Genomic DNA, 17,898 nt, shown 5'->3' on the forward strand with positions numbered 1-17,898 from the left:
CAATCTTCTTTTATGTTAGCTCCAAGCTCAGATTTTCCCCCTTATTGTATTAGTGATTACTCAAGGAAAAAACTTATTGTTGCCTACTGGGGTTTCCCCTCTATTTTCCTCCCTCCCCCCTCCTCCTCTTGATGGTTCGTTTTTGGCTTCCCTTCTTCTACCTCTTTCTCTTTCCCCTCTGGAGTTGTATATTCTTTCTTCTCACGTTGGTTAATATGTTTACTCATCCCAAAAAAGAAAAGATAAGAGCAACAGAAACAGAAACAGAATTCAATGTAAACAACGGCTAAAAAATCATCATCTTCACAAGTTATAAGAGCTGAAAGAATATGGAACTGTATATGTTATTCAGAGAAACACAAGTACAGAATGGATAACCATAGTAGTCAGACCAAATGCTTAACGCAAAGCACGGAATCATCACAACTACCAAAGTGGCAGCCATAAACCATTAGAAATATCAATGTGTTAGCCACAGACCATGAGAAATTCCATCGACTAACTTTTGTTTGTTTTTGGGGTGGGGGGAATCCATAGACAATTCGAACATGTAAGCGTCCATCTACCCTGAAACGACAACTTACCTCAGGACCAAAAAAAAAACCCTGCAAATAACTCTAATTGCGCAAACACTTCAATTACTATTAGCAATTTTATCAATTTTCAGTATCGAATAAATGATTTGCAAAAAACAAAAGCAATAAAGGACTACGTAGATGGAATCCAAAACTCCATATGGTGAATCTTTGTACCGTCGCTGCAAGTGGTTGGAGGATCCTTATGTAAATTTGATGCCATGATAAGCAGATGCCGCTGCATCAGAAATAAAACGAAGGAAAAAAAATAAATACTTTAACTGGTAAATGTAATTTCAAACCCTTCTTCAAGCCGGAGAGTCCAAGTATACTGTTTCATACCTGATAGTATATTATAAAACCTAAAAAGTGAGCCCCGAACACGCATCACGCTTCACGCCAGCCCCCCGATTGAGCAGAAGCCCCCGTCAGTCCTGTCTCCGGACAATCCTAAATGACTTCGGAACTCCAGAGAATTGAAAATTACATATTAAAACATCAGTGGGCTGTGGGCCACCTCAATCCATAAGGGCCTGTATCGGATGGCTCTTACCGGCATTGTCGCTATGGGGGATGGGGCATTGTAATGGGCTTTCGACCCATGGAGGATAATGTGGCAAATTCGTAGCGTTTAAATACGCACTCCCCCTTTCCTTTTTCGGGTTAAACCTTCACATGGTTGGGGAATAGGTTTTAACTCTACCCATTTGCAATACCTGACAAAAGTCATGTAGACTCTACCAATATAAAAATGATTAATCTGAATCTGATTTTTTGGAGTCATAAGAAAGTTTTCACAAAAAAAAAAAGTCATAAGCAAGTTAGTTGTTTCATCCGGGTCACACTTAAGGGTGTCACTCGGTTCGGTTCTAGTTATTTGGTTCAGTTTCGATTCAATTTCAAATGATGGTAAGGTCGACCATAACCGAATCGAGAACTGAATCGGTTCCATATTTAGATACTCAAGCTGATTCAATTTGGCTCCGTTTGGTTTTGGTTCTAATATGCAATTTTAATTCGATTTTGTACTTGGGTTTTAATTCAGTTATAAAAACAGTTTCACTTTTGAACCCTGATTGTGATTGACCAAAGATCATAATGGGCTCAAGTTATGGGCCTTATGGCCACTGCCAATTCTAAAATTGCATATAAATATGTGATGATAAATTGCAAAAAACATTTACCACCTAAAAAACAAAAAGAGCTTGCAAAAAACACTCTTGAATTTTCAAAATTGAATATTGAAAAAATCTCGCTTGAGTCTTAATGATGCTACTATACTAGGGTTTGTTTCCTTTTTTTGGTTTTAAGATAATTCGGTTTGGTTTCGATCCAAACCGACGGTTCTTACACTTGAAACCGAAACCTAACTGAGAAGCATACTCACATACTCAAACCAAATTTGAACCAAATTAATTTGGTTCGGTTCAATTCGGCTCGATTAATTTGGCTCAATATTGGTTTCGGTGTTCGATTTCAGTTCCCAATTGACACCCTTAGTCACAGTAAACTCAATGAGTCATGTCATATATTAAAAAATGTGGCCTAACCAACACTAAATCGTTTCTGTCCATTTGTTTGACCAAAAATTGAAGTGTACAAAAACCAAACCCAAAAAAAGGGAAAAAGATTACCAATGACGCAAATGTGCAGATATAGATCTCACTCTTTCCTTGTTAAAACCCACTCTATACTGAATGATTTAATTCTCCACCAAGAGAATGTATTTTTTGCATATAAGAATGTCAAACACTGTGGTTATTTCGAAACAATTTTAGTAAGAAATAAAAGCCAAAGAAATAGATACCAAAATTATATCATACCAAGAACATTCTAAACTTTCAATACCAATATCAAATCGACAAGGTATAAATTCAATACAATTTCTATTTAATATAAATATGACTTCTATTTTATACAAATACATTTTCAATACAACTTTTTTTTCCGACACTTTTGTCCTTCTCTTTTTATAAATGCAATTAATAATTCAGTTACGAACAAATAAATCGGTATGATACGGTTTAATATATACCAAATGCCATAGTTTGTGTTACAAAGATCTCTTGGTTGGTTAAGTTTTACACTGAAATTGGCTTCAAACATATGACAAGGGATAGCGATATAGCGTGAAAATCATACCTACACCTTCTATGGAATATTTCTTACTTAATGCCCACAATCAAAATATGAAATTCATGACCAGATAAACGATGATGTCCAAACTTCAAATACACCCTCCAACTACCTCTACTCAAGAACGAAGAGAGAATAAGTGAAAAACATATTGTATTTGTTAAGAGTATTTCTCCTCACATATCTAAGATTAAAATAATAAATATGAAAATCAAATCGATCAAAACTAATAGAGTATACACACTAGCAAACTTTATTCCTAGGTAACCCTCTAGTATACCCAATCGTTGCCCGCTTTTAATTAAAGAAATTTTTATTAAAGTATTGTCCCTTCACAATGGATAATAATTTTCTAAAAATTTAAATTTTCATTTTGGAATTTCTTTGGACACGCAACATTTGTCTTCTATGATTGTACAAATAGAACAAAATGTCCTCCGATGACGGTAGAGATAAAAGGATGAGCGGGGAAGAGAGAAAGAATCTAACCTGCAAATGGAGTGACAGTTTTCACCGGAGAAGAAGCTGAAACCGCCGGCGATACTAGCTGTTCCGAACGCTCACTGGCTCACAATCGATCGCTGGAGAACAGCCCTAGGTCTCCTTCTTCCCTTTTTTATTGCAGATGTATTTTGGTGCACGGTTGAATGCCACGTGTCCACATTCTGTTGAGCGGCTATTTTGTATGTATCAGATTGGATATTTGAAGAACAGAGCATTTATGAACCACAGACCAAATATCAATTTTTACCCTTTAGGTTTGTAAGCTACCTACAGCCAGACTCAAGAGACCCTCCCGAGAGCATCAGAATTAACAGATGAATTCATCTCTCTGGCTTCTCCTTCATCTCTTCATCATATTCTCTGCAAGAACAGAGGATATCAGTGGCAGCAGCACCATAGTCTTTACTACTCAGGATAGAGCAAATTATGCTTTTGATATCTTCAGCCTCCCGACATCTCACCCACCAGACCAAGACGATGAGATTATACTCACAGATAGTCAATCTGTGAACTTCAATGGCTATTTTCCCTCTGCCTCTTCTTCAATTTTCTCTCTACTCCTCCCTAATCAAACTCTCACCCTAGGCCTAGACCCTACTCCTTCACCTCCTCTGCAACTTCTCCTCTATGTGACAGAGAGACATGGGCTCTCCAACATCTATCTTGATGCTTATTCTATCGTTGACTCCATCGACTTCAATCCTACAAGAAGATCGGCTCTTGAAAACCCATCTCGAATTCAGGTGCCTCTGTTGATCCCAAACCAAATCTCCATGAAAGACCGACCTTCTATTGCAGGGGAGCATCTTATCTATGTATCGACCCATGAAAATTCTGGGGTACCCAGAAAAAGCTGGGCTGCTGTATACTCTACCAATATCACAACAGGTGAGACTCGAAGGTTAACCCCTTATGGCATCGCTGATTTCAGCCCTTCCGTCTCTCCTTCTGGGGTTTGGACTGCTGTGGCTTCATCTGGGGAGAAGGGATGGGGAGGGGAAGTTGAAGAGCTCAACACGGATATCTATGTTTTCAGAACTCGAGATGGATCTGAGAGGATGAAATTGCTCGATCATGGCGGTTGGCCTTGTTGGGTTGACGATTTCACTCTGTATTTCCATCGCAGAAGCGAGGATGGATGGTGGAGCGTTTACAGAGCGAGTCTGCCTCGGCTTAGAAGAATACGGACCGAGTTGGTGGCGATTGAGCGAGTTACTCCACCGGGTCTTCATGCTTTCACTCCTGCTGCTTCACCGAGTAACAAGAGCTTCATCGCCGTGGCAACAAGGAGACGTAGCTCGGATTTCCGGCATATTGAGCTATTCGATCTTGTGAGAAACGAGTTTAGTGAGTTGACTAACCGGGTCTCGCCCAATTTTCACCACTACAACCCGTTCATCTCTCCCGATTCGACTGTTGTTGGGTATCATAGATGCAGAGGAAGCAGCAAAGAAGGAACAAGTGGTCCTCTTATGCTTGAGAATCTCAATAGCCCATCAAAGGATATATCTCTGTTAAGGATTGATGGATCGTTCCCTTCCTTCTCTCCCGACGGGGAACGAATTGCTTATGTGGGTTTCCCCGGCGTTTACGTAGTCAATCGTGACGGCTCCGGCAAGAGGCAAGTTTTTCCGGGCACGGCCTTCTCCACTGCTTGGGACTGGAAACGCAGAGGAGTTATCTACACTAGCATCGGGCCCATCTTCGCTGAAGAAAGCACAGACGTCGATATAGTATCTATTGCCGTTGATGATGAGGAAAATGGCAAAATGGGTTATCCTCCTTACAAGAAACTGACCATCGGCGGCGAAAACAATGCTTTCCCGTCGCCATCGCCGGACGGGAAGTGGGTTGTGTTTCGGTCGGGCCGATCGGGTTACAAGAACCTTTATCTGTTGGATGCGATTGAGGGAGAGAAACGTGGGCTCCACAGGCTTACGGAAGGTAAATGGACGGACACGATGTGTAATTGGTCTCCAGATGGTGAGTGGATCGCATTCGCGTCGGACCGGGATGACCCGGGTGTGAGTTTCGCTATTTACATCATACACCCGAATGGAACCGGACTTAAGAAGGTGGTTCACAGCGGTGAAGTTGGTCGGACCAACCATCCATGGTTCAGCCCGGATGGGAAGAGCATTGTGTTTACCTCAGATTACGTGGCCGTGTCATCAGAGCCAATAGCAAATCCTTTTCACTTCGGGCCCTATGGTGAAATTTTAACGGCTAAGGTGGACGGTTCGGATATCAAGAGGCTGACCCATAACTCGTATGAGGATGGTACACCTACCTGGGGGCCCGCCCACATTCATCAAACCTGTAGATGTGGTTGAGACACCTTACAACAGCAGCGCTCGGTGCTTGTTTGATGATTGTCTTTGGTTGGGACAGCCTAACAAGAATGAGGTTGGGAACTTTGGATCACAGCCCCGGGTCTCAACCAAGCCCGCATGTGGTCAAGTGTTAAGCATCTAGGGTTTGTATGTTTGGGTCACTTGTAGTTTAGTAGAGAAGGGATGTAGAGGCTACTCTATACCACCAGCAATGGATATGGAAGTGTGATTGTAATTAGTAGGTATATGAGAATGTACCAACCTTTCAATGGTGAATACTCAATATGGTTCTTTTACAAGCAGAGATTATCGAAACAGTCTCTTAACATTCTTGGGGTAAGACTACATAGTTCTCGCCCTTTTAACATCGCACATGTGAGAGCCTTATACATTGAGTAAACATTATGAACAGAGACTCATAAGCCGTACTACCCTACTTAAAGGGATGCACTCAATGTACAAGGCTTCAGCCACTACAGGGTTTGGGGAGGGTCATACACTCATCTGTACTAGGCCTCACCCTCGCTTTGCTGAGGCTGTTCTTATCACAAATGAATATACGCTTATGAATCAAGGACTGATATCATATCAAGAATTAGGGGTGGTTAGGAAGACTAAACCATGACTTACAAGCTTCTTGGCAGGTATTATATATATATATATATATAGAGAGAGAGAGAGAGAGAGAGAGAGAGAGAGAGATGTTTTTATCAACAACTTAAGTTTGCAGTAGGGGAATTGAAAATTGCAGTTTACACATAAAATTTCCGTGTGTGTAGCACCTCAACAAAATCATGTCATCTTTTGAGTCTTAAAATCAGGGAATCTTTCCGTTACAACTACTAATTAACATCATATAAGCTGGAGATTATATTACACATTTCAGTGTAGAACTACAAAATAAATCTAGCCTTGCACGTTTAACAAAATCCACTGAACAAGAAGCCATTTAAGATTACATGAAAATTACTTAACACCTAACTCTCAATTCTAAATCTCACTAAATCTACAATATCTTTACAGTCCAATCATCCGCAATCCGAACATTGGGTTTGCGTATGGTAAGTGCAGCAGGGCTTCCTCTCCCTCGAAGATTAAGGGGTCCAGATACAACATCAGCTATGTAATTTACAGGTTCGATAAGAGCACTTTTTGCCCCGGAGGGGAGCCCCAATATTATAATCCTCTCAATGACACACACACATGAAAAGAAAGCTTTGCCTGAGGTGGGAGGTGCCATATTAGAAGTTGTAAGCTTGCCATCTGAAAATACGAAGTGTCGATGGATGTAGGCCCCTTGCTCAAATTCAAAGCTCTTACCATCATCAACATACAGCTCCCCTTCTGCTGCTAGAGAACTATTCAAAGCAATTACCTGTAACAACATTTGAAACAGATATATGAGGGGGTGATTTTAACCTACATTATAGCTATCTTCAGTAGTCAGTAGACTCAGTACAGCCACTAGGAGAGAAATATGATGGAAAAAAAAAATTCTTCAATTAAATTAAAGCCACCAAAATTTCAAAGACTTAAATGCAAAAATCTTTCATTACCAAAAAACTAAAATAAAAATGCAAAAAGCTTGCTCCTGATATTTGTTGAGACTTCAGATGTGGGCTTCAAGGAATGCAGTTGAATGATCAAGTGTTCAACAAGTCATTGATACACTTGGGGAAATATTTTACTAAAATGCAATACAAAAAAGTTGTAAAACAACTTCCATTTTAAATTTCAGGATAACGTTTTCCAAATAGTGGTGGTATCTTGATCATTGATACACTTGGGAGTTGAGGAGAAATCTACCCCCACCATATTACTGGATTCTTTTCCCTCCTCAATCATGTGCAAATGTGCCTCCTTGCCATGTCCAACCAAAAAGAAATGCCAGATGGCAGAAAAAAATAATATAGAATTAAACTTTATAGATAGAATTTAATTTTCCAGGAAATCTTTTCCATTGAAATAAATGGAGCCAAAGTGAGAACGAATAACCTTCCATTTTGAAGGAAAACAATACCAAAAATTTCAGAAGTATAATTGGTATTGTCTAGTTCCAAGAAAAACTTTTGCCATAAATGTGATTCAATTGATCCAAGATATACAGAACATGTAGAATGAGAGATAATACCTTTTTTTTTTTTTTTTTTTTTGGGGTGGGGTGTGGTAAGGGAATGAGAGATAATACCACAGGAAGAGGAAACGAGAGCCCATGGAAAATACAGAAGGGTATCATATTTCTCTTCGGTCAAAGAGGGATATACTTAGATCAGAAGTCACATTAGTAATTCAGGTAGACTAAATAGTCAAACGAATCCATTACATGAAAGCATAGTTGTCAAGGCACCCAGGCCACCTGAGGCGCTGGAGAGCTGCCTAAGCGCTTAGCGCCCTAGTATTTTTTATTTTTATGTATCCATTATATCTAGTGTAGAAATAACATAATTATACTTGCATATTATAGCAACAATACAGATTAAATCTATGCACTAAGTTGCCATTATAACCAGCAACACCATTACAGCATTACAGAAACATTATGTTAGAAACAGTATTTCAAGGGGAAAACAAACATTAAGTAAACAAGAGAAGTGAATTAGGAAAGTTTGATTACTTTTTTCTTAATTAATTAATTAATTTTTGGGTACTAAATAATCGCATGATTCTCAACTATCCACAAACTTGTACACAAACCAATAAAAATACTAGAAACAGCATTATTTTGAGAAGAAAAAGTTGTAAAAAAAAAAACCGCCCAGGGCAGCCTTAGGCAATGCACAAAGTCCCAAGGTGGCCAGCTTGTTAAGTTCAAATAAAGCGGGCGACCGCCGAGCCCTTGGAAACACGCCTGGACCCCTAGGCGACTCCTTGACAACTATGCATGAAAATCACATGAGATGAATAATCCCTTTCCTCAGAAAATGAATCACATGTTCAGAAAGACATACCAATGCAATAAATAAGTTACTTGTTTGGTTCACACAGGAGGAGAATAACTAGTGAAATCACACATGTTTACATTGGAAACAGAATTGAGATAGGAAAAGCTCATAAGACCAACAAAAACAACATAAAAATAAAATCATAAAGATAGAAACAGTGGAGGTTCCCTCGATAAGCAACACTATACAGGCAATATTCTTGGGAAGAGATCAGTTTTAAAGACATACCAGCGTGTAAGGATCATTCGCCATCTGCATGGAGCTTCGGCGAAACCTGTCTTTCCTTGGTACAATGGTGCCTGCCTTCTGGAAACCTGGAATGCTTTCCTCTGAAACCTTAAACTTGTGCGTTACACCCCCCTTGTAAACAATTCCTGTTCTCAGGTCATACCAAGATTGTCCACCTGGCAAATACACTGATGCATGTTTGGCCCGCTGATCCAGAAGGCAGCCCAATCATAAAATATCAGTTTGCAGAACACCCTTAAAAAACACACACTGCTGGTAAATTATTTTTTGCAGAACACACTGCAAATGGTGAAGTGCCTGGGCGTGCCTGAGTCGTATGACTCAATGAAGTGTAATGGAACGTCCAACTTCTAACCAGGCAAAAGTGGAATCATTCCCATACCTTGATTACTCCAAGGACATTTTAAAGAAGTCGTAATGGATGAAGAAGAAGAACTTTGAATCTAAATTGATAATTTGACAGTCACAAGCTGTTAAAATTCTTATAATTTGGTATTAAACTAAAGTTATGCCAATGGCTACATTTGTTAAAATAAAGAAAAGACAAATGGTAAGTAAAGAAAAGACAAAATGATACATCTACTATAAAGTAAAGACAAAAGAAATGATAGACCTATTCATGTTGGCCAGGGCCTATTCTTCATCGTTGGCTTTTCTTTTATAGTTGTTGTGTAGGTGGTTCCTGGGTAATTTTAGCAACCTCCCACCTCTCTTTTGAATTTGAACATCTTTTAAGTGGTGAAGTAACTTTTTACAATAACCACCTTTGAGTTGATTATTATGGTCAGTTAACTACTCATGCCAACCAATAATGAAGACCTATTGTACGGTCTAGTATTCTCGTTTTGTCTAATACTGACATATCACTCCGTTGACGGAACATCTTCGTATGTCAGTCAGTTCTTCTAATAGAGGATCTTCATCTTAGTGCCCTCTTCCATGTGTATGTCGATCAAGCTGACCGAAAATAGGGTGTAAACAATGTCCCTCACAATCCCTTTGAATGTGGTCACACGATTTTAATTGAGATTGTGGACACTTTTTGCATAGCATCTCTCCTGGTGGGAGAGAACTTCTGTCAAACTTGACATTGAATTGATCTGTCTAGCCGATAATTTTGATACAGTCTTTACTCAATTGTTGATTATGTATTTTCCTCTTGCTTTGACCTAAACTAAGGCCAGCATGTAACATTATTTCACCCTTTCGGCTGCGGCGCAGTATTGACCATGTCTGCTGGCCACATAAGTCTTGACTGATGTCGGTCACTATACCCTTTTGCTAAGTGTAGTATTGACTATTGGCTGTATTTGCCAAGGTCACTATATCCTTTTGCTAGGGGTGTAAATAAGTAACGGAATTGAAGAAACAAAACTCAAGCCGAGCCAAACTGAACTAAATAAAATTCAGTTATGATCCAACTTGAATTATGGGATTAAATTTGGTTTGGTTCCAGTTCTACCTTTGGAACAATTGGTTAGAGGATAGGACATCTAAGATAAGCCCTTACACTACCCCAATGTTCCATTTCTTTGCATAAGGCATTTATGATGCCAAGATTTACACAGGTATTCGGTTTGGAATCGGTTCTAACCAATGGAACCGAACCAAATTTAGTCCTATAATTTCAAGCCAGATCTGAACTAAATTTAATTTTATATGGCTCGGTTTGGTTAATTCGGCTCGACTTTAGTTTCATTTTTCAGTTCTAGTTTCATTCAATACCCTTAGCAAAAGGGAATATTGATCGGCATCGATCAAGACTTATATGATCAACAAACACGGTCAATACTGCGCTACAGCCAAAAGGGTCAAACAATATCACATGTTGACCTCAATTTAGGTGAAAAAAAAGAAAGAATAAAAGACAGTTAACGATTGACCAAAGACTATATCAAAGTTATTATCAGCTAGACATATCAATTCAACTTCAAGCTTGACAGAAGTTCTCTCCCACAAGGAAAGATGTTATGTGACCGATTAGTAAAAAAGTGTATCCATAATCCCAATTGAAATCGTGTGACCCCATTCAAATGGATTGTGAGAGACACTGTTTACACCCTATTTTCGGTCATCTTAATCGATATGTATTTAGTCAACTTGACCGACATGCAAAGGAAAGAGGACATTAACCTGAAGATCCTCTACTAAAAGAATTGACTGACACATGAAAATGTTCGGTCAACGGAGTGGTATGTCACTACTAGACAAAACGAGAAGACTAGACCGTACAATCGGTCTACACAAAGATCAGTAAAAATGGAAAGTCATTTATTTCAGTCATCGTTAACCGAAACAAGACTCATTATTGGTTTGCATGAGTAAGTAATTTAACTGACCCTAATAACCAACCCAAAGGTGGTTACTATAGGAAGTTACTTGACCACTTAATGAATAGGGGATTCGGCTCGTCACCAGTTCTTGTCCAATTCTGTCCCAAGACACGACACGTGTACATTTTCAAAATCCAATGGTTGTGGAAGTTTTTTAGAATTAAAATCCATTCAAACTTCCACAATCGTTGGATTTTGAAAATGTACACATGTCGCACGTAGGGAGAGAATTAGAGGATTAAGAATTGGAGATGAGCCAGATCCCATGAATAGGTCTATCATATATCATTTCTTTTATATATATATATTTACTTTACAATAGATGTATCATTTTATCTTTTCTTTATTTTCCATTTGTCTATTCTTTACTTTAGCATAGTGTAACCATTAGCATATCTTTAGTTCAATACCAAACGGCAAACTACAACAGCTCGTGATTGTCAAGTTATTAATTTGAATTAAAAATTCTTCTTCTTCTTCGTACATTACGACTTCTTTAAAAAGTCCTTAGAGCCATCGAGGCATTGGAAAGATTCCACTTTTGTCTAGTTAGAAGTCTGTCTATCCATTATACTTCATTGAGTTGTACAACTCTGCCACACCCATGCACTTCACCATCCGCAGTGCGTTCTACAAAATTAATTTGCCAACACAAGCATATAAAACAAAATTAAGGAGACATGGTAGAGAATGCACCTTTGTATAGATCCCTTGAACCAAAAGGCTGTTTCCAACCATGAAAGCCTCATCATTACTGAAAGTAGCTTCATCTGAAGGAAATTCCACCCATAAAGGACGCACAACAGGAACCCCACTTGTGTTTGCCTCTCTGAATAATGTATAGAAATATGGAAGCAACGTGTAACGTATATGTATTGCATCCCTCATCAATTCCGTATTCTTCTCTCTGTGTCATAACATCAGGAATATGGTAAAGCACAGTTAAGACAACCTATTGATCTAAAACTGATATTATTGAGACACCTATCCATAACAAATATGATATGAGGGCTGATCATCTTAATGGGCTCCAGTTGAGAGAGAGAGAGAGAGAGAGAGAGAGAGAGAGAGACTTATATCATAATATAAGCATATCAAATGGTAAAATTATCCTCAGGTTTTAGAAAATTTCTCACCAAAAATGTCCATTTAAAGAAGATGAGGCCTAAAAATAGGGAGAATGAAATAGTTGAACTGTACAATCACTCTCTCAGTTTCCTAGATACTCAGTAACAAGGTGTCAACTTAAATAAGAAGCTGAGGCCTAAAAGGAGAGCTTGTAGCAGATAATTCAGAAAAACCTTCAGAGCACACTTATGAAACATTTCAAAATGTGCAAGGTATGTTGATTATCATTAGAAATGCTCCTTTTTCTTTTTAATTTACTTCTTCGCTTTTTGGAAACAAATGGCTTTATTAGTAAAATAACATAAAGGTGCACTATACTTCTGACCATAACAGCATCACTATGTGTATTTAGTAATCACTGCCTGCCATATGGTGGCACATGGGTTGCTCCAAGTGATAAAGGTCCCCATCCCCCATCTTACTGGTAAAATTTCAGAATGAGTAAGGGAGATAGTTTAAAGTCAATATTACATAAAATTATGAATTTTTTTTTGGTAAGATAAAATTATGAAATTGCCACAATAGGGAACCGAATGTATTAATAGAAGATGGCATTTGTGTAATTTTAACATTTATTTGGTCATTTTGGTCTGAAAATTGACCAATGACCTCCTAGTGAGGCATCCAATACCAAATGGGTCCACCCATGCCTACTCTTGACAGGTCAGAAGCACTAATTCTCATGGTTTTTCCACAAAAAAACATTGATAATCTGTAAATGAGGAAAATAGGATCTTTAGCTGAATATCCAGCCAACCTTCAAAGCAAGCTTTTGAAATTCCTAAACCTATCACCTGCTTAATATAAGCATTCCCAGATGGGAAGGATAGCTGATACCAATTGGAGCTATACAAAAATATAGGTCATCTGTAAACAAAAAAAGGAATAATATTCAGTATATTATGAATTACTATTAAGTTTATGCGGCATAAAACTGACATCCCAATGGCATATCATTCAATAGCCACAAGACAGTTTGGAACCTTCAGCTACAGAGTTCTTGAGAATTGAACTATTTAAAATAAGGAAAAAGGAGTCTGTCTAGTAGTGTGGGGGTTGTGCCCAGACACAGAGGAAGACGAAATGACTCCTCACCCCCATGAAAGCGAAGATGACTGCCTTGTTGATGCTACCACGTGCGCTCCCATTGGCACCCACACTGGTGCAGGGACCACGCTCCCAGAATGAGAATTCTTCCCTTTGAAATAATTTTCCCTGGATAAATGGAACTCATGAGGAATGGGTTCACATGTGTCAATCCTAGGAATATGCAACCCATAATAGGATCGAAGAGCATAAGAAAAACTAGGGATGAAAGCGACATTATATGGATATTTCTTCTATTAATATTTAATCTCTCTTTTCTTGAGCAACATAGATTTCAGGTATTTCTAGTACAATATTTTTGTTTGGAGTCAGATATTTTCATTCATAGTACAATATTTTCCCTTATCCTTTTCTTCTTTTAAAGAGAATAAAGGTGTTGGAGAAGAGCAAAAGAGTAAAAGAGGAATTAACATGGAGACAAATACATTGGGATGCTGGAGATGCTTCTTGATTGGTTCTCCTGTTAAATTCTCACCTTCCAATTAAATGGGCATCTAGGTTTAGGGTTCAGATTTTATTTCTGTGTGGTGATAAGCAATTGGGCTGAAACTTGGCACATGACACTGATAGATCAGCCTCCAACTACCCTGGCCCAACGTTGGGCTGAGATGGCCTCAGGCAAAACCCAGCCAGCCGAGCTTCAGGCCGGAACTTGCCAGGCTCAGGCTTTGAGTAAGGGATGGAACCTGTATATAATTTTAAAGTTCTAAGAAGAAAATCAAAGCTCTTAATGCCCTATATGATCTATGGCTTGATTATTTTTTGTAAGTCACAGATTCAAGTCACCAATTTTTCAACATTTAGTCAAACCCATACACCCCTTATTTCATTATATATAATTTTAAAAAACATGTGTAACTTAGGGTCAGGTTAGGCAGTTGGGCCAGGCCTAGCCTGGAGGCCTTGATCCAAAGCCTGGCCTGGCCCTACCTCCAGCTAGGATTTCTATGCCCAAGCCTAGCCCATGAGCTGAAAACCCAGCAAAGCCCGTAAATTTTTGGCCGGGCTCAGGCTTTTCAGGCCCAAGTTGCTCCCTTATTTCTTCTGCTGTTAAATACCCAAACAACAAAGCCATTAGAAGCATGAAATCTATGGAAAAGTTCAATCACATAGCCAAATAGTGTCATGGATAAATGACCGTTTCTTAGATTATGGAATTTGCTTTTAAAAAAAGAAGATAAAAGATACAAACTACAAGCATAAAGTATCAAAATTCAACGTTAAATAACTAAGCAAACTCGAAATTAAACTTATCTTACCCAAACAACCAAGGTTCTCGCCTTTTAGTATCCTGATGTGCATGACCTCTAAAGAAAGGATAATAAGCACCTAGTTGGTACCAGCGAACTAACAATTCAGTCTCAGGATTCCCAAAAAATCCACCAACGTCAGCACCTGCATAAAAAGTATAGTGAAATGACTGCCAGAAGAAGGTAAAGGATCTCTCACACTTTTGCTTCCCCCACCACACCACCCGCCCCCCCCCCAAAAAAAAAAAAAAAAACACTCCGACGTTTTCATTTTCTCTTTGGTGGCGGTAAAGGGTAAGATGAATGAAAGATTATTGATTATTGCAACAAAAAATCCTACCTAACAGGAAATCCAATCCTTGCAACTAATTGATTAAAACATACAAACTACACTTACCAGAGAATGACATCCCTGTAAGACCAAGGGTCAAAATCATTGGAACAGACGCTCTGAGGTGATCCCAATCAGCTGAGTTATCTCCTGTCCAAACTGCTCCATACTTTTGACTTCCAGCAAAGAATGCTCGTGACAGAACAAAAGGCCTGTCCTTACCATCCCCTCGTTTTAAAAGTCCATCATTCGAAGCCATGTGAAAGTAGTAGCCATAGGCATTGTGTAGCTCACGGTGTTCCACACCCCCATAATGTAGAGCATCCCTAGGCATGGTTAGCTGCTCAAGGGAAGAAAGTTAATGCACCATGGTCATTATAGAGTCCTGTCCAACATCTCTCACACTAGGTTCACAATGTTGTTCTAAAGCTTCTTCGAGGTAACAAACTCTCATAAGCACTAAGCACTAGTAGCAAATCCACCAATCATTATGATATAGTGATATACTCCACCAGACTTCACATCGTATGGAAGATGTTATTGAGATTATTACCAACTAGGTCATAAGTAACTTAACATCCACTCAGACCACTTAATATGATAAATTACTGCATCAACAGCTAACAGTGGAATCACGCCCTCCATGAAACATCCATAAGATGTGAACTTCATGGATAATGTGCTTGCTCTAAGCACCTGTTCCACAAGAAACTCTCTCATGGATTTGGACTTTCATGTGCAACAAAGATGCCCACATCCCACATGAATATATGTATCTTAAATATGTGTTCGGGTAATTTCCAGTTTCTGTGAAACAGTTGCTTCGCATTAGGGGAGAGAATCTTCCATTCTCCATTGTTTCCCCTAGTTGCTTCACTTCCATGGCGAAGGTTGGACCATGCAATTCAAGAGGCATCCTAAAGACAGTTTGCTATATTTAATGAGTAAGTGTTTTGCATGGGTTAGATAGGTACAGTGGGGCATATTGAGTAAGTTTTTTGTATGGGATCACCTACCCTAGTCTTCAGCAATTTGGCTCTAGTAAGGGGCTGCTCCTGGGATATAGCCGTTACCCAATCCTACTTTGTACAAATTAACATTCCTGTCAACACTAGTGCCATTTCTGTCTAGTTTTATTCTCAGGTTTATCGTAAGTAGTGCTCTTATAGTGTTATCATAAATGCTGATGATGAGGATTTAATCTTCTGTTGTATTTCTCCTCTTTCATGATTAATGAGATGCTTCACATATTATTATAAATGGAGAGAGAGAGAGAGAGAGAGAGAGATGAAACTAGGTCACATACCTCAGGTCCATTAAAGACAGAAGGTTCATTCATATCGTTCCAGATATATAAGGAAGGAGTTGAACCGACATAATTGCGGTAAGAGAACTTCTCAGCCCACCAAGATCGAATTTCTGGGTTTAACATATCAGGATAAGAAGAGGAACCAGGCCAGCACCATCCTTCAAAAACATTTCCACTGGCATCTTTCACATAATAACCCTTCTGTGTAGCCTCTTTGTGCAGGGGAAAATACTCATCTCGTTTGATATGAGGATCAACAAGTGTAACCATATGCCTACCCTTTGCAGCAAGCTTGTTCTGCGTCTCCTCAGGATGGGGGAAGAGCACCCTGTCCCAGGTGAAATATTTCCTCCCATCTGTGTGATCAACGTCAAGCCAGATCACATCATAAGGAATATCAAATTCATCAAATTTCGAATCAACATGCTCGACATCCTCCTCATCCCTGTAGTTCCATCTGCACTGGTGATAGCCAGTAGCAAAATGCTGTGGCATTGCAAGTGTCCCAGTAACACTAGCATACTGTCTCATAACATCCTTTGGCCCAGGACCGACGAAGAAGAATGCATCAACAATGCCGGCCTCACTCATCCAAAGTGTATCAATCCGACCTAGAGATGAAGGAAGAACGATCCCTGACTCGGAGTCCCAACCAGAGCCCAGAACATCTATCTGCATCTCAGCTGCATTCAACCAGAAAAACCCAGAAGTCCCATGGCCTTTGCCGTGGGAGAGCATGTAAGGTATGGACCCATAAAGTCCAAATGGAGAATCATGGAGGAACTCGAAAACATCAAGGTTGAATAATCTGTAAGGCTCGGAGAACTCAACCCCTGGACCTCTGGTAGGATTCAAAGCAAGGCTTGAAGCATGTTCGGGTATCCCATAAACAAAATCCGCTCCATAGAACGAAACATCGAAACTAATCGATTGAGGGCCATAAGGCCTGGTATCAGTGTGGCCCCTGAACTTCTCCTCCCAATCTTCATCCTCTTTCTTGTACCTCAACTGCTCAAAATCAAAGAGACCATGCGAATTCAACGACAGTACTCGTTCCCCACCTTTCTTACGAACGTAAACCTCAAAGGGATCGTGGCGAAGGACGGCTTCATAAGCATCCGAGAGAAAAATAATCGAAGAAGGAGCTGGATCACCATCGAGAACCTCCGACGAAGCCCTCTGCAACCATAACTTCTTCTCATCAAACTCGGGAAGAACGACATCAGGTACCTCGAATCGCTTCTTCGGTGGATTCAAGTTCGGGTCCTCATCAATCTTCAACCTCAATATGCCATCTTGATAAGCAGATAACCTAAGAATCAATGGTTTCGAGTGTTCCTCCGGTTCTTCCTCTGTTTCTCCGACATTCTTAGGGACAAGCTTGGCGGTAAGATCACCGTCGTTAAAGGAGACATCAGTGGCAACGAGAGAGCAAGATGCCGCTTTTCTTGATCGACCTCTCTTGCAGAAAGGGGTCTGGTTACAGTTCCTGAACTCATCCTTCTTCCAAGAGAAGACCAAGCCCTGTTGCAGTAGAAGCAGTAGAAGCAGCAAAGCTGCAGTTCTTGTTGTCGAGGCCATGGCGGAGTTGAGACTTGAGACTTGAGACTCGAGAATCTCCAGAGTTGGTGGGACTATCAAACAACCGTGGACTCTTTCTTCTTCACTTTCCACTGATTCCGTCATTCCAAAAAACCTTTG

General features: G+C 39.6%; 2 protein-coding genes and 1 pseudogene across 7 annotated transcripts in view; 1 reads left to right on the plus strand and 2 right to left on the minus strand.

The window, feature by feature from the left end:
- Positions 1 to 1,228, minus strand: part of LOC122058937 (mediator of RNA polymerase II transcription subunit 19a) — a 44,462-nt gene extending 43,234 nt beyond the window's left edge. Inside the window, exons 1-2 of one of the 6 annotated variants that reach the window (XM_042621682.1) lie at positions 918 to 1,228; positions 753 to 813 (exon numbers count right to left, since the gene is read on the minus strand). In XM_042621682.1, coding sequence (XP_042477616.1) covers positions 753 to 798 — 46 coding nt within the window. In that variant the 5' untranslated portion in view covers positions 799 to 813; positions 918 to 1,228. The remainder of the gene's footprint in view (positions 1 to 752; positions 814 to 917) is intronic. The other 5 variants (XM_042621660.1, XM_042621676.1, XM_042621654.1 and 2 more) reach the window with 5 other exon arrangements.
- Positions 1,229 to 3,154: 1,926 nt separating this feature from the next.
- Positions 3,155 to 5,842, plus strand: LOC122071919 (annotated as a pseudogene).
- A 552-nt stretch (positions 5,843 to 6,394) lies between these two features.
- LOC122071614 (probable glucan 1,3-alpha-glucosidase) lies at positions 6,395 to 17,898 on the minus strand. The gene is made up of 6 exons (XM_042636003.1): positions 16,195 to 17,898; positions 14,955 to 15,228; positions 14,567 to 14,702; positions 11,769 to 11,979; positions 8,719 to 8,925; positions 6,395 to 6,923 (listed from the first exon to the last, which is right to left on the minus strand). Exons 1-6 carry the CDS (start codon positions 17,881 to 17,883, stop codon positions 6,555 to 6,557), a joined length of 2,886 nt encoding a protein of 961 aa, XP_042491937.1. The 5' UTR covers positions 17,884 to 17,898; the 3' UTR covers positions 6,395 to 6,554.

Source organism: Macadamia integrifolia, chromosome 2 (genome assembly GCF_013358625.1).
Source record: "Macadamia integrifolia cultivar HAES 741 chromosome 2, SCU_Mint_v3, whole genome shotgun sequence".
In the NCBI taxonomy this organism is placed as follows: Eukaryota; Viridiplantae; Streptophyta; class Magnoliopsida; order Proteales; family Proteaceae; genus Macadamia; species Macadamia integrifolia.